Source organism: Ursus americanus, chromosome 2, assembly GCF_024610735.1.
Source record: "Ursus americanus isolate L20-20 chromosome 2, mUrsAme1.1.p, whole genome shotgun sequence".
Classification (NCBI taxonomy): Eukaryota; Metazoa; Chordata; class Mammalia; order Carnivora; family Ursidae; genus Ursus; species Ursus americanus.
Window position 1 is genome coordinate 6,254,091 of NC_142128.1, and position 13,225 is coordinate 6,267,315.

The following is a 13,225-nucleotide window of genomic DNA, read 5'->3' on the forward strand; positions in this document are numbered from 1 at the left end:
ACAGGTGAGATCTGTACGACCACTCGGAGGACCGCAGACACCAAGGATGTCCTGGCTCTGGTCTCACACCAAGGTCCAAGCAGACAAGGAAAAGTCCCGGGCACACAGGGAGTCCTGCTGGCCCAGGCCATCCCTGCAAACCTCCAGCTGCCAGCACCTTAGCGGCCACCTCCTTACCACGCAGCTCCAGCTCAGCTGGCTGGCAGCCCCTGGAGCCAAGGATAGGGTATTCTGTCCGCGAACCTTCCAGACAGCCAGCACCTCTTGTTCATCTTCTCAGAGAACCTTGTTTTCCTGGCACAGACCTGAAACTGCGCTGCTGCATGACCTCTGAGGGGTGGGGCACTCTGGCCAACCTCACGTTCAGTCCCGCTCCGCAGGTCCAGGTATTTCGCAGGCTGGAGGGAGCCGCAGATGTTGGCAGCTTGGTAACCCTTCTGGGGCTCCTGGGACTGTTGACCTCCAGCGTGGTCAAGCCCAGGGGGCATGGCAGGAGTCCGTGGAAGTCAGGGGCCCAATTCCATCTCTGCCACTACATCTCTCTTTTTGACCTCAGGCCCAGCTTGCACCAGTTACTGACCTCTCAGGACCATATGCAAAGGATGCTGGTGTTCACAAGGCGGAGTGCCACTGACAGGGGGGCAGGATAAAGGACAGGCACAGTGGCCGAGTCTGCAGGCGGCTCACGTGGTGGTGCTAAGCCTCAGTATCCCTGCTGCTATCCCCACCATCCAGAGTGGTAAGGATGGCATGAGGTCATGCCTGGCAGTCATGCCAGGTGTTGGGATGCTTCCTCCCAGCACTGAAATCCTGACTCTCTGAACACCTGGAGGGCAGGAAAGGGAGGCATGGTGCTGCTGCCAGGTTGCTATGGACCGTGGAGGGTCAGTCCCTGGCCACTCTGGCTTAAGTTCCACCATACTTGGGTTAAAGGAGGGGAGGGACGAACTCTGTATCCTGAGGTCTCTCCTAGCTCAGATGCCCAGGGACCAGTTCCCACATCCTGCTGGGTGCTGCCCAAACCTCGTGGGGCGGACCTGCCTGAGAGCAACACCATGCCCTGCTGGGGAAAAGGGCCCAGGCACAAGGACCCAAAAATGCATCACAGAACAAAGATTACGATAATGTCAAGTTTAATCTGCCAAATATACAAGTTGGACTTGTGGAGTATGTTTTGCCTGGGTGCTGCACAGTAAACAGAGGTTTCTTGAAATGATCCATGGGGAGGATTAAGAATGGGCCCTAGCGCTGGCCAGAAGGGAGGGGATAGGGTGGGGAAGGGCAGAGGGGACTGGCTGCAGACGAGCCATGACCCTCAGGGACCCAGGGGGCACGGGCTCCCAGACAGTAGCCCCTCTAAGTGAGCACCCAGGCAACACAGACCAGGGCTGGTTGTTGCAAACTTGTCAGCAGTTGCCGCCCCCCCCCCAATCAGCCGCTACCGTGCAACCTACGGGACAAATGGAAGCTCTTCTTACCCCACCTCCCAGGCACCCCCAACAAGAGTTCTGAATTCTAAAAACAGCAAAAACATTCAAATGGTTACATATGAAATGCTGTCCTGCATCTTTCTGTCTCAAAGATAGCAGCTGCCCCCTCCCCCCAGCCCTCCCCACCATCCCCCCAAACGACTTCTGTGCCAAGATGAATAGGAGGCCCCAGGCTGCGGGGGCTCCTTGCCGTGAGGGGCTGCTGCTGCGGCGCCAGGACGGGGCAGGCGAGACTCGGCAGAGGGCCTGGCGGCGTGGCCGGACCCCGGGTGCCTCCTCCCGCGGGCCGTGCTACTTATTCAGGGACAGCGACTGCATCCGTTTTCCCGACAAAGTCGCATCATCCTTTGCTGAGGGTGGGAAGGGAAGGGCAGGTGTTAACGCGAAACCACCCCTGTGACAACACATGCCCCCCACACCCTGGAGGCGCAGCACTGGAGGGCTCACAGACCACAGAAAACATTCTGGGCAACGGGTTCAGTTGGCAGAGGAGGAACAGGCCTGGGGGGAAGAGGGTTCCTGTGGGAGCCACTGTGCCCTGGTGTCCAGACATTCCCATCACATTCGGGTGGCTGCCCCCGACACAGGCCCAACACGCAATCTACTGGGCAAAGAGGAACCTCTAACCCCACTCCCAGGCAGAACCCTGCAATTACACCCTCTCCCTGTGGGTGCTGCAGCCTTCAATCCACAACAACAGTCCAAGGCCCTTCCTGCTTGGGGTCTGTGAAGCAAGAGCTACCAGTGGGGTGCCGGGACAGCAGACTATCTCCAGTGTGGTGACAACCCTGGCGCAGCTGATTTCCCCCTTCTAGGCCTCAGATTCATTGTGATTTGGTGACGAGGCAGGACAGCAGATCCCTAAGAGCTCTCGTGTCCCCACACGTATGGAGGGGTGCATAAGACCAGGAGGCGGAAGGTCATGAGTCAAACGCTCCTATAAACCAGACCAACCCCCCACAGCTCCCGCCGCCGACCTGAACCCCTGGAGGGAGAGCATGGGGGAAAAGGGACAGCTGGGCTAGATTTCATCTCGGTCTGCGCTGTGAGGCCCAGCCCACCCCTGCCCTACCCTCTGAAGCCCCTCAGATAGACAGCGGTTACCCGAGGCACCAGACACTTTAGCGGGACCATCCAACCTTGAACGTCTGCCCTAGCTGCGTCCCTGAGGCTTCCATCAGCCGCTGTGGACGGGGCTCTGCTTGGATTCAAACCCTTATCTGACTGCCAGCTGCTGCTGGACCCTCCCAGCACCCTAGAACGTGGTGGGCTCGAAAGCCCACCTCCACGTGACAATGACAAAGGCACATGCATAAACACACAGGCTGGGTCTCGAGCCAACACCCCAACCCATCCCATCGCACAACGGGATGCTAAGTGCAGGGTTTGGTGGCCCAGAACCAGAGTCGGGCAGTCACACCAGCTCAGGACTTACCTTTCCTCTCTTCTTCTTTCTTCCTGGCAGCCTCTTCCCGCTGTTTCCGGATGATCGCCAGCCGGGCAAGGTCAGCTTTGGCTTGCTCTGTCTTCCCAGCTAAATGCATTTTCATGTAACGTTCTTTTGCTTTCTGCTTCTCGATTTCTTCTCTGTTTGGATAAAATGGTGTCACAGGGGACATCTTCCCTACCATTATCAGCTGAGCTGAATGTGGGAGCCAGGATACAAGCCAAGTCCTCGGGCCTGGGGCCCAAGTGGAGGAAGGCGCCCTGGCTCCGCGTACCCCCTCCGTGATGGACACTCAGCAAACAAGCAGAGGCACAGGCCTGGACCTCTGAGGGATACACTGAAGGGGCTGGAAGAAGTTCAAGTGGTGCAGCAGCTTCCCAGACAGCAGAGGATGGGGGTGAGCTCAGCACAGAGTGAACGATGTCTGCACTGGGGGGAGGGGGTGCTGACTAGGGTCTCCTGTCCACAGTGAGAAAGGGGGACCAAAAACCAAGTAGACGGTGTATCCAAAGATGAGCAGGAGGAGGAAGGCACTGGAAACCACATTCTATGAGGGGTAGAGAAAGGAGTGGACCAAGTGGCCACAGATGGGAACCACACCCATCCAATCTCAGGTCAACAGAACACAGCACATTCTCAATCAGGGCAGCTCAGATGTGTAAGAGGCTGCCCTCCAAGGGCTGAGCCCCAGTTGAGGAGGGTATGGAAATGAGAGCTAGACTCCCACAGGACAAAGGTGTCAGTCACCAACCCACCAGGTAGAGAAAGAGGTGATGGTCATTAGCTCCACCTGAGGTTCTTCCTCCCAAGCCTGAGATTCTGGACTGGGCACACCTTCACTTTTTATTGGATGATCCCACTTCTACCAGGTTCCTGGAAGAGCCAAATACTGGAGGAGAGGGCAGGGAAGCCCTGCCTACCACGAGCCTGGGGGAGGGACCTGGCCTCCCAGAGGCCTTCACAGCACACGGCACCGGGTAATAAGAAACAAAGCACGGGGCCTGGCCTGACAGAAGGAGAGAAGGCCAGCCACCCAAAGTCAGATAAGCAGATGTGTTGCCCAGTAGACTCTGGACAAGACATGTGCTACAGAGATGAGACCAGAATACTTCTCAGCTCAGCAGATCCCACCCTGGGAAGTACGTGCAGAGTGAGGAGCCTCTAAACTGAGCAGTAGAGATGCGAACCTGGGGAGCGGTGAGCAGTATGCCGTGGAGGCATCTGGAATGATGAGCAAGGCTACCCAAAGGCTCTGCAAAGCCCCCTCAGTGAAAGCTAAGTGCCAAGCAGGGTGCTGGCCTTTATGGCTTTCACTCTGCAACCTTAAAAAGCAGGGGGTAAAAACAGGATCCCCTTTTTACTGATGAAAGGGAAGCAACTGGAAAGCTAGAATCCTTAGCAGCCTCTGATCACACCATGAGCTCATGAGCCTTCCCTGTGGTGTTTTCAGAGACCCCTCAGCCATCATGGGGTTAGCACAGGAAGGCGGATTTAAATCCTAGCAGCACAGGAAGGAAAAAAAATAAGGCCGCTTTCTCTAGAGGACTTCAACCTCTTTCTTGTAAGGCCCCTGGTGTCAGCCGGTGGCCATCCAAAGTTAGGGCACTACTTGTCAAAGAATGGCCATGTGCAGAGCACTGCAGCGCTGGACTGAGACCCTCACACAACCCCAGAAGAGGCTGTCTGCTACTCCATTTCCACCCGGGACTTAGGGAGCCCCGAGGCAGCCAGCAGACCACTGCACTGTGCTGCCTTCTCCCACACCCCACGTCAGTGACAACAGAAGAATGCAGGCCAGCAAAGGTCAGAGAAGGCTAGATGAGGAAGTGTCCCTGGAGAGGGGTGCTCTGGAGGAAGGGACTGTAGCACAACCCTCCATATCCCTGGGCATTACTTCAAGTGCAACACTCAGATCTGAAACTATTCTTCTGTTTTTCCCTGCTGTGTTCCTACTGGTGAAAAAAATTGTTTTTGTTTTGTGTTTTTGGAGAAGCTTCTATAGAGCCTTTGGGGAATGAGATGAAACAAAAATAAATGCTGTAGTTGGAGCCCTGACCCAGCCACTGGAAACCTCAGAGACCAGAAGGCAAGGGCAGGGGACCTGGGCGCCTCAACCACTCCCCCCACCCCACCCCAGCCCGCAGGCCAGCCCCCGGCCCATGTACCCAGGTCCCAAGGCCCAGTAGCAGAGATTACCGTTCTCTCCTTGAAAGCTCTTTGGGCCCATCCAGGTCCAGCTGCGTGACCTTTTTGGTTGTCTGTGCCACCCGGTTAGGGTTCTCGATGTCGATGAGCCCCTCCACGCCTTTGCGCTTTTGCTAAGACAGAGCAAGAAGTTGGCTGTTGGAGAAGTTTGGTCCTGCAGAGCCCCTGAGGGCCACTCCCACTGTCTCCCAACAGCCCACCTGTTGGGAGGGGGACAAACTCCTGCTCCACCCCCGGCCCAACATGATGCTCAGCCTGGGCCTCACAGTGGGAATAGCACTTAGGAGAGTCTTCACCAGCCTGGGAGGTACGAGGACAGTGAGTGCACAGGACTAGAGCCCAACCTATTCCAAGTCCCAAGAACCAGGGATTATTCTCTCAGCTTCGGAGGTGACAGAACAGAGACACAGGACTAACAGAGACACAGGACTTGCCTAAGACCAACGAGGAAGTAGACAGCAGATGAGCTGAGAACCCAAGCCCAACTCACGAGCTCTCAACACAGAGCACTACGCCCCTACTTCAAGCCCAGCCCCCGCAAGCAGTTTTCCATGGAATCTCACAGTTGACTGCAGCAAGCACTGCTGGATCCCGGACCAAGGATGTTCTCAGGACCAATTCCAACTCCTAGCCATCTCAGCTGATGGGACGGAAGTGACTTGAGAATGAGCCATGAGATCACAATCTATGGGTTCAGGGAACCTGCATCTCCCCTCTCTTCCCTCCCCTGGGGGAAGTTCAGCAAGAGTACGAGGCCTCAACGTAGCAGGTTGGATTGAAGTTTCAGGCCCTGCCAACCCCAGCTTTTCTCTTTAATGACCAAGGAGACAGCTTCCAAACAGCAGCCAATCTGACACAGAGCTCTGGACACCAATATCCAATCTAGCTACCTGTAAACGCCTCCGCCTGGTTACTGACATCGCGAACTGAACATGCCTCATCCACCCTGCTCCTTCCGACCATCCTTAGGCCACAGCCTTATGCTTCCTTTCGTCGGCAAACCCCAATGAGCCCATCTCTTAAAACATGGTGTGAAATCTGCCGGCTAGTCTCCATTGCCACTGTCACCATCCCAACACAAGCCACAGTTTCTTGTCTGGAGACCTGCTGCCATTTCCCTGCTTATGGCAGGGAACACCTTACGATTTACTCTTTGCAGGGAAGCCAAAACCACCTTTTAAAAACAAATCTGGTCGTGTCTCTCTCCCACTTCAAGGCCTCCACCAGCTGCCCCCACCCACAATAGTGAAACCCAAACCCCTCAAGTGCTACACGGGAGCTGCCCCTGCCAACCTCGCCTCCCTCCCCCCCTCGCCGCTCCTGTCCGTACCCACCAAGGCACACCCCCAGCAGCCTGCTGCTGTTCCTGCTCCCACCCCAGGGCCTCTGAGCTTGCTAATCCAGCCGCCCTAACTGCTCTGCATGGTAATTTTCACACACCTGGCTCCAGCCTGTTTTTCAGATCTCAGTGTAAAAGCCACGTCCTCACCACACACTACTTCACGTACCCATGATCACAGTCCATCTTGTTCATAATACCTGTCACTACTTGAAATTATGCTGCCTGTTTACTTCCTTATTGTCTACGACTCCCTATTAGAGCACAACCCCTTGTGACCAAGGACTCTGTCCACAACAGGCACTTGATCACCGTTTGCTGACTGAATGAGTCCAAGTCCCAGGCCTCCACCAAACGCAGTACCTGGTAATCGTCTTCTTCATCTTCACTCTCATCTGAGTCTAGGGATTTCTTCTCCTTTTTGGGGTCACCTGCAGCCCCATCTCCACCTTCTTCTCCTTGTTCCTCTTCTTCCTGTTTCAGAAATGGACAACCTGCAAAATCAAAAATGCACAACCCCCCTAGACTGTGACCCCTGCTCCCACCACCTCCAGACTGTGGACCCAGAGAAATTAAGCCCCCAGAACACTGGGACCAAGTAGGACAAGGGTCCTACTCTGCGACCCTGGCCCCCAGTAGGGGACCTGGGTCAGAGGCAACCTATCTACTCGGCTCCACAGCCCAAAAGCCATTCCCACAGTCCATCCTGGGTGAGAAGTTCATCTCCCAGGGTCAGAAAGACTCAGCTGTGGGGCTGGAAACCATAGTCCTGCTCAGCTCCCCTCCCGTCTCCCCAGCTGCCACATGCTGCTGCCAAATTGTACTCGCTTTCCTAGGCAAGTCCTCCCCTGCTTTCCACTCCCACAGTCAGTGGCAGGCCAGCCACTCCAACTTGCCCATGCAGAGGCCTTGCTGCGTTGGCTTCCTAAGACAACACCCAACATGCTGCTTCCTTCCACCTTTCTTGCTTCCCCACCAAAAATATTCCTAACAAAAACAGTAGGTCCTTCCCCCTTAGCACTTGCCCACACATTCTCCAAGGTCCTGCTTAGCTGCCAGCTCCTCCATCAAGCCCTCCTCCCCTCTCTCCCAGTCACATGTGGCCCCTCCCTTCTAGGGGCTCCCAGACACTTCATAGCTGTGTCATTCATCAGGCCTGACTGTGCTCTTATCTAGGTGAAGATCTAATAATGTAGTCAGGGATGTGGACATCAACGATGATGGAAACATTCTATTTCCTGATAAGAGGCTGGAAAAAACACTGCAGGAACAGAGTAGAGTGAACTACTAAGCTCGGAATAGAGGGGGAAGGGTAAATATCATCAGTGAGAGTCACAGAGGAGATGACGTTCAGCAAGGTCTGGAGAAACGAATAGCACTTTGCCTGCTGGCGGTGTGGGAACGCAGGGCATCGTGTCATGCTGGGTCTGGCAAGAGGTCTGGCATGGCTAGAGCAAACAAATGGGGACTGCTGGGAACTTGAGCTGTGGATGGGCTGAGCCTGGTGAAAGAACAGCTCCCAGAAAGCAGAAACACAGGACCAAGAACAGAGACCCACTAAGGTAATCACTGGTAAAAGAACAAAGTTCTAATTGATTCAATCAGAAGATGGCTCTCCTCTTCACTGTCATTGGTTGTTCTGGGACACCCGCCTGCTGTCCATGCCCCCTTTGCCTGACCTCTCTGGATGCCAAAGAGGCAGGGAACCACCCTGGGCCACTCGAGTGGCCTGGACAGGCACGTACTCACCCTGGCCTTCTGCTTCTCAGCCTGGAGCTGTGCGTCGATCTCCTCAGGGCTCGTGTACTGCCTTGCCCGGCCTTTGTGGCCTCCCTTTCTCCCTGTACAAGGATTGGCAGTTTAGGAAGGTGGGAGGGAATCAGCTTCCTTGATTGCCCTGAGCCCCAGGGGGCTGTGTCCTGCTTGAGGAGCTCTCATCAGAGGCTGCAGAGACCGCCCCCACCCCCCACCAAGAACCACCCAAACCTATACTTTCCTACCTTCACATGTTCAAAGGGACAAAAGAGGCAACATGTGACCACCTGAGGCAGCCCCAAACTGTGTGCTGGATGTAGCTTCCTACAAATAAGACCTGAGAGGAGGATATGGGGGAGGGCACACCACACATAATAACCAGCCAAATCCCACGGTCCTTATAATCCAAACACCGTGGACCGAAATGCAGTCAGAACATGTAACACATCCCTGCTGTGACTACAGTGGTTTTTACTTGCAAATGTTCTGTCACAGCCATGTACTCATCTGATCCTCAGAATAAACCTATGAGGAGTCACAGCTGGTCCCATTCTACAGACAACACACTTACAATTCAAATCTCAGCTCTACCACTTGCTAGCTTTGGGCAGGTACTTAACCTGAGTCTCCTTTCTCCATCTGTGTCCTTATATCCTATAGTTGTCATGAGAATGAATTTGTTAACATATGTAAAGCTGTTGGAACAGTGCCTGGTATTGAATAAGCACTACAGAAACATATGCTATGTTTGTTACTTTTCTAATTGAGTATTCTGGAAAAAGAAAAAAACAAAGCCACTGACCTAATCAGTGATTCACTATAAATATGAAAGAATATAATAAATACTTCATGTTCACCTAAGTGGTATGGTAGAAAGAAAAAACCTAAAACCTATTGAAAACTTTCTTGTGCTTGGAGTAAGAAACAGCTGGCAGAGTTGAAGTTGAAAATGAAGCTGACTACCTTCCACCAGTTAAAAATGTAACTGTAAATTAAAGCTCATCTAAGAGTATCAGTTTCAGTCTGACCTCTTGAGCCAGGACAAGAGACTGACCCCTGCTAAAGCCATCAGCCAAAGTTTTATAGCAGGATGGCTCCTGCTCTGCTGGTCCTGGAGGATGCTGGGGTGGTTGTGGGCTCAGTCCATCCCCACCTCTTCTGGAAGCTTTGGCCCAGCTGATTTCCAGTGAGTGTCTCACTGAGTGCAGAGAATCTGTAATTAGCCAGTTTCTCTGGACTCCAGAGACAGTAGCACAGATACCAGCCTCCTCTTATTTCCTAGACAGCAGCTGCAGAGCCATAATTGGGCTGTTACAGACCACACCACCCATTTTTAATGACTACCTGGGTTCCCAGGGGTGTCTCAGTCTATGCTCATGAAAGTCCTATTGTGAGAGATCAAGCTTGCCATTAAAAAAACCCAACATACTTTCTTGCCCTCTTAATATTCCAGGCAGTAGTCACAACTCAAAACTGACTACTATAGGCTCTCATCCCGCACACCTGGCTAGGAGACACTGACCTTGGTTTGGCCTACCGTAACTTTTATCAAAAGCTCCTCTTGCCTTTAAAAGTGTTTCACATTTACACAATGGAAACAAGAGTGTGTCCTTTTCTCTCGGGGAATTTCGTACTTCAAAATTAAAAAAGTCTTCTTTTACATTTCAAGCAAATCAATACAAGCAAGAAACATAAATCTTATCCGCCCACGAAGCTTTTCACAAGCCAAAGATCAAGTCACTTAACCCAGATATTTAGGATTTTCTAACTGTGGCCTCCAACCTTGGCTCAAAGTATCTATGAACTAGGACACTCAGAGCCAGAATTCTGGAACCAGAAGGGTTCATTTAGCACCCTCCTTTTGCAGAACACAAGACTGAGAAAAATGGAAGGGACGTGGCTCTTCCTATCACAGATGAAATCAGTAGGGAGGTAGGTTTAAATGGATTCAGCTCTGTAAACCCCAATATCTCTGCAAGTAAAATCAGGAAGTCATTTAGGTTTGAAAAAACTCCAAGTAGATTTCCTGTGGGCTGCAGCATCTTAACCAACATGACACATGAGCTACCACTATTAACTGAACATCTGTTCTGTGCCAGGAGTTAGCCAGGCACTTTGAGTGCTCTATTTTTTTATGACCTCTATCTCCAGCTCTCCAAGCGAAGGGTTATTAGCCAGGTGCTCCAAAGGAGAAAAACAGGCTGGAATTAAATTTCTTTCAGGCCATGGGGTCAGAGAGTGACACAGCTAGACTTCAAATCAAGAACTTCTGACTTACGGAAAAGATAATGAAGGACTGGTCTACCGTGGATCCTCTATCTTCTTGGCCAACAAACTGACAAAACCCTACAAATAATGTTTAATGGGCACTTGACTGCCCGGCGCTGTGACGCGCACTCCACATGGATTACCTAGTTTAAGGCTCCCACCAGTACTATGAGGTAGGGACAATCATAAGCCCGGTTTGCAAATGAGAAAACCCGGACACACAGAAATGAAGCAACTGGCTCAAAGGCACACATGGAGCCGCTGCCGAATAGGGGCAGTCAAAACTAGGTCTGCCAGGCTCGAGAGCATCAAGTTAGGTCTCATTAGGCAGGCCCGGCTCGCCCAGAGCTCGAGAGGGCCCACGTTTTACGCGCAAGGCAGACGGGCCCGGCACAGGCGCGGGACGCGGTGACTCAGACCCCCGCGAGCCCAGAAGCGGGAGGAAACTCCAGATCCCCCAACCCAGGAAAAACGCGCCCTAGATCCGGCCTTCTGAGTCGGCGAGGAGCCGGAGCCTCCCAGTCTCCCCAGACCCACGAAGCAGTGGCTCGTGGCCACTCCGCTCCTCAGTTTCTCCATCCGGACAATTGGGCGTCGAGGCCCACACCTGGCCCTCAGCCGGCGCGGACGTCCTCCCTCTGCGCCACTCTCCGAGACGCCCGCGGGCTGAATGAACAGCGGGAGCCGGACTCCGGGAGCCCCTCGAGGCCCGCGGGCCACGCGCGCTAGTCCCTCACCTCCTTTAGGCATCGCGGCTCCAGCGGCTGCGGCGGCGGCGGCGGCGGCGGCGCCTCGAACTGACACCGGAACCGGAAACGCCTCGGGCTCGACTTCTTCCGCCCGGCTCAGTTTTCCTCAGCGCTGCTCCGCCGCCGCCGCCGCCGCGAGGGCCGGGGACCTCAGGGAAGCCGGCGCACGGAGACTGTCCCGCGCGTCGCCTGAGTCCAGGCTTGCCTGCACGCTGCCCAGGCAACAGTGCCTCTGGTCCACACGCCCCGGGGAGACGCGTGAGCCTGCCGGTCTCCCCGCGGGATGTGAGAGCAAAAGGCAACAGCGGCTGTAAAATTCTATACAGGCAAAACTGCAGACACCTAAGATGACGCAATCTCCGCGCGAGGTGGGGAGGGGCTCCGCGAGGACCTCAGCCTGGAGATATCACCTGGGAAGCGGAAGCCGTCGGTAGAGAAGTGGCGCCTGACGGTGACGGTATTTCAGGTAAGCATTTTTCTGTGTTGTCCAGTACCTTGGTAACGGCTAGGGCCAGGAATCGGAGGTCTGCACTGGCCCAGAAGCGATCGGAGCGGCTGGCCAGGGGTGGGTTCGGGCCTCTGGAGCGGGAGGTCAGAGTGAGTTCCCGAGAGGAGGTGGCGCCTCGTTCGTTCTGCCCGGAGAATGGGAGGTTTGGGGGTTCTCTTGCTTCAAGGCTCCCCGTCCTCCCGCACTTTTCTCTGCCGAGAACGTTTTCTGTCTAAATACTCTTTGTTTTTGTAAGTCCAGTTCAGATGCCGTCGTCTCTAGGAGCCTTTCCTACAATCCCGAACGTCAGGTTTTCTCTCCCTAGCTCCGAACGCTTTTCCACTCGTTTCTTCTCCCGAGAGCTACCACATCTTATACCGCCTGACATCTCTTGATCCAGTTGCCTCCTACCTGTTACCTCTCCTGGGTAACACATGGACCAGGGCTTTCGAATTTCCCTGGGTCATAACAAAGTGGTCATCCCGTATCTTTGTCATCTCGGCCGTGCGCGCTGGGGCAGGGTCCAGATTCTGGCTATCTCTAGCTTCAGCGCAGGAGAGACACGTGCAAAGACCACTGATTTGAGAGTCAGGAGCCTCCCAATCAAAATCATATTCTGCTACACATCTCAGCTGTTGTGACCCTGACTTTACCTCTGGAAGTTTCATTCCTCACCTGTAAGGTTGCTAATGGAAAATTCATAAAAGGAGCCTGGGGATGTGTGCGCCCATGCAGGAGATGGGGGACTTTGTAAACTGTCAGGCACCCCCACAGAAGGGAGGGACTGGTTGAGTTTGGGAGAGAGGAGTCTGCTGTGCTTCAAAATAAGAGATTAACTAAACTGAATCCTCTTTGCCAGCTAGGAAATGCTATGTGGTTTGAAAAATGTTTTCTTTAGATTTGTACTGGCCTATTGTATGGACTTTATTTTTTTTTTTAAGATTGTATTTATTTATTTGACAGACAGCCAGCGAGAGAGGGAACACAAGCAGGGGGAGTGGGAGAGGAAGAAGCAGGCTCATAGCGGAAGAGCCTGATGTGGGGCTCGATCCCATAACGCCAGGATCACGCCCTGAGCCAAAGGCAGACGCTTAACCGCTGTGCCACCCAGGCGCCCCTATTGTATGGGCTTTATATGACTTACCTTTATGTAATACGTTTGTTGGATTTCAAAGACTTTTTGCAATCCGCCTAATTCACGGCTCTTGTTTTACAGACAAGACTGAGGATCTGAAAGGGAAGGTGACCTTTCCAAAGTCACAAAGTAATTGACAGAATTGGACAAGAACCTAAATCTGTAACTGAAGAGACCACAGGTCTGTTACACTTCTTGGCAAGCCGACGGTAGGGTACTTTGGCTCTATACCATCTTTTTCCCTTTTAAACCCTCATTCTCTTGGCTCTCCCAACCATAGGCTTTCTCACACTGTATTGGAATTACCTTCTCACTTTGTTTCCTTGCTAGAATGTCACCTTCCCAACAAC

General features: G+C 53.5%; 1 protein-coding gene across 1 annotated transcript; it reads right to left on the reverse strand.

Moving 5' to 3' along the window:
• Window positions 1-1,116: 1,116 nt before the first annotated feature.
• PDAP1 (PDGFA associated protein 1) lies at window positions 1,117-11,394 on the reverse strand. Its single transcript, XM_045773901.2, has 6 exons — window positions 11,242-11,394; window positions 8,231-8,322; window positions 6,845-6,955; window positions 5,134-5,255; window positions 2,926-3,077; window positions 1,117-1,840 (listed from the first exon to the last, which is right to left on the reverse strand). The coding sequence occupies exons 1-6, from the start codon at window positions 11,252-11,254 to the stop codon at window positions 1,782-1,784; spliced, it is 549 nt and encodes a 182-aa protein (XP_045629857.1). The 5' UTR covers window positions 11,255-11,394; the 3' UTR covers window positions 1,117-1,781.
• Window positions 11,395-13,225: the final 1,831 nt, after the last annotated feature.

Excerpts from the sequence above, each read along its gene's own strand:
- PDAP1 (XM_045773901.2), bottom strand. Across the intron at positions 5,256-6,844 it reads ATGAAGAAGACGATTACCAG|CAAAAGCGCAAAGGCGTGGA; the intron begins GTACTGCGTTTG and ends GCTCTGTCTTAG. Across the intron at positions 3,078-5,133 it reads GAGCTTTCAAGGAGAGAACG|AGAAGAAATCGAGAAGCAGA; the intron begins GTAATCTCTGCT and ends TTATCCAAACAG.